The sequence below is a fragment of the Petaurus breviceps genome, unplaced genomic scaffold, assembly GCF_028583685.1.
Source record: "Petaurus breviceps papuanus isolate PSGF00001 unplaced genomic scaffold, PetGlider_PUasm1.0 174, whole genome shotgun sequence".
Classification (NCBI taxonomy): Eukaryota; Metazoa; Chordata; class Mammalia; order Diprotodontia; family Petauridae; genus Petaurus; species Petaurus breviceps.
This window is the reverse complement of record NW_027185761.1, coordinates 70,427,258-70,428,699: the sequence shown is the minus strand read 5'-3', so window position 1 is coordinate 70,428,699 and position 1,442 is coordinate 70,427,258. Positions and strand designations below refer to the sequence as shown.

Below are 1,442 nucleotides of genomic sequence, written 5' to 3'. Positions count from 1 at the left end.
AGCCCATCCCATCCCATCCCATCCCATCCCATCCCATCCCATCCCATCCCATCCCATCCCACAGTTTCAACTTTGAGAAAGGGAAATCTCAAAAACCCTTGCATGGTAATGGTTAATTTCCTCCTTCTATTTTTCCTTGGTGAGTCCCCATTGTCATTTCTTAGTAGAAATCTTGGAAGCTCTGACATAAACAGGGACAGGTAGCCTCAAAACATTTGCTCAATAAGACTAACTATAGAAAATGGCCTAGGGAGAAGAGGCCTCTCAAGTGCACATGCAGCATCAGCAGGGAGGGAATCCAGGCCTACTCTCTGGTGCTTTCTCTTGTTACTCAGAGCAAAGACTTGAGCTCCCTGGGAGGAACCCACACACGCAAATGCACACACACACAGACTGATTCCTCTATCAGGTCTCCCTCCCTTCTTGTTCCCCCAAAGGTTCAGATCTTCAATTCACAGCACACATGGCCAACTCCAACTTGTTTCAATGAAGGCCATCCAGCTTCCATGATTTGTCTTCTCTTCTGCCTCCCCCCTTTCTCCCCCACCTCTACCCTCCCCCCTTGCATGCTTGAGGAAAAACCACAGCATAGGAAAGGAGCAAAGACCAGAGCCAGGCCCAAAGGTGAGGAAGTTTGAGCCTGGATGGCAGAGGTGTTACCTGCAGATGGCAGACTGGCTGTATGCTGGGCCTTCTGTGGCACTTAAAGCCTGGCCAACTTGGGTCTGCGTTAGACCAAGAGACAGGCGCCGGATTTTAAAAGCTTTGGCAAATTCTCGGATTTCTTCCAGATTCACCCCATCCACCTCACCAGCTGCTGTCTGTGGATCTGTGGAGATGGTTTTTAAAGTGGCATCAATATTGTACAGCACATGGTGGTGATGTCTGCTCTGGATGGTTTATAGTGAAAGAAGTTCCTTAATGGAAGGGCAATAGAGGGTTCTCCTTTTGGGGGTCCAGACTTGTGATTTGCTTCTCCCTTCCAAACCATCCAATTTTCCAGTTTCTCTCAATTCTCTTCAGCTCACCACAAATCAATAAAATTTTATTAAATACCTAATATTTGCCAGGCACTCCATGAAGCATTGGGGAATAAAGACAAAAACACAAAAGTTCCTGCCCTCGAGGAGTTTATGTTCTATTGGCAAAAGACAACATGTACATAGATAAGCAAGTATAGGATCTGTCTCTACAAAATAAACTTCTACAAATAGTTTATTTTTGGAAGAGGAAAAGGGTCACTAGTACAAATACTGGAAATAATCAGCCACAAAGGCTCAATTTGGGAGGGGGTGTCCTCGAACTGAGCCTTGAAGGAAGTTTTGATTCCAAGATGTGGAGACTAACCTAGAAATCAACAAAGCCACAGAGGTGTGTGTGTGTGTGTGTGTGTGTGAGAGAGAGAGAGAGAGAGAGAGACAGAGAGACAGAGAGAGAGAGAG

General features: G+C 46.0%; 1 protein-coding gene across 1 annotated transcript in view; it reads right to left on the bottom strand.

Annotated features, from left to right (window-relative positions):
- POU6F2 (POU class 6 homeobox 2) overlaps positions 1-1,442 on the bottom strand; it is a 527,063-nt gene that overhangs the window by 6,082 nt on the left and 519,539 nt on the right. Inside the window, exon 9 of the mRNA XM_069084552.1 lies at positions 661-829. Coding sequence (XP_068940653.1) covers positions 661-829 — 169 coding nt within the window. The remainder of the gene's footprint in view (positions 1-660; positions 830-1,442) is intronic.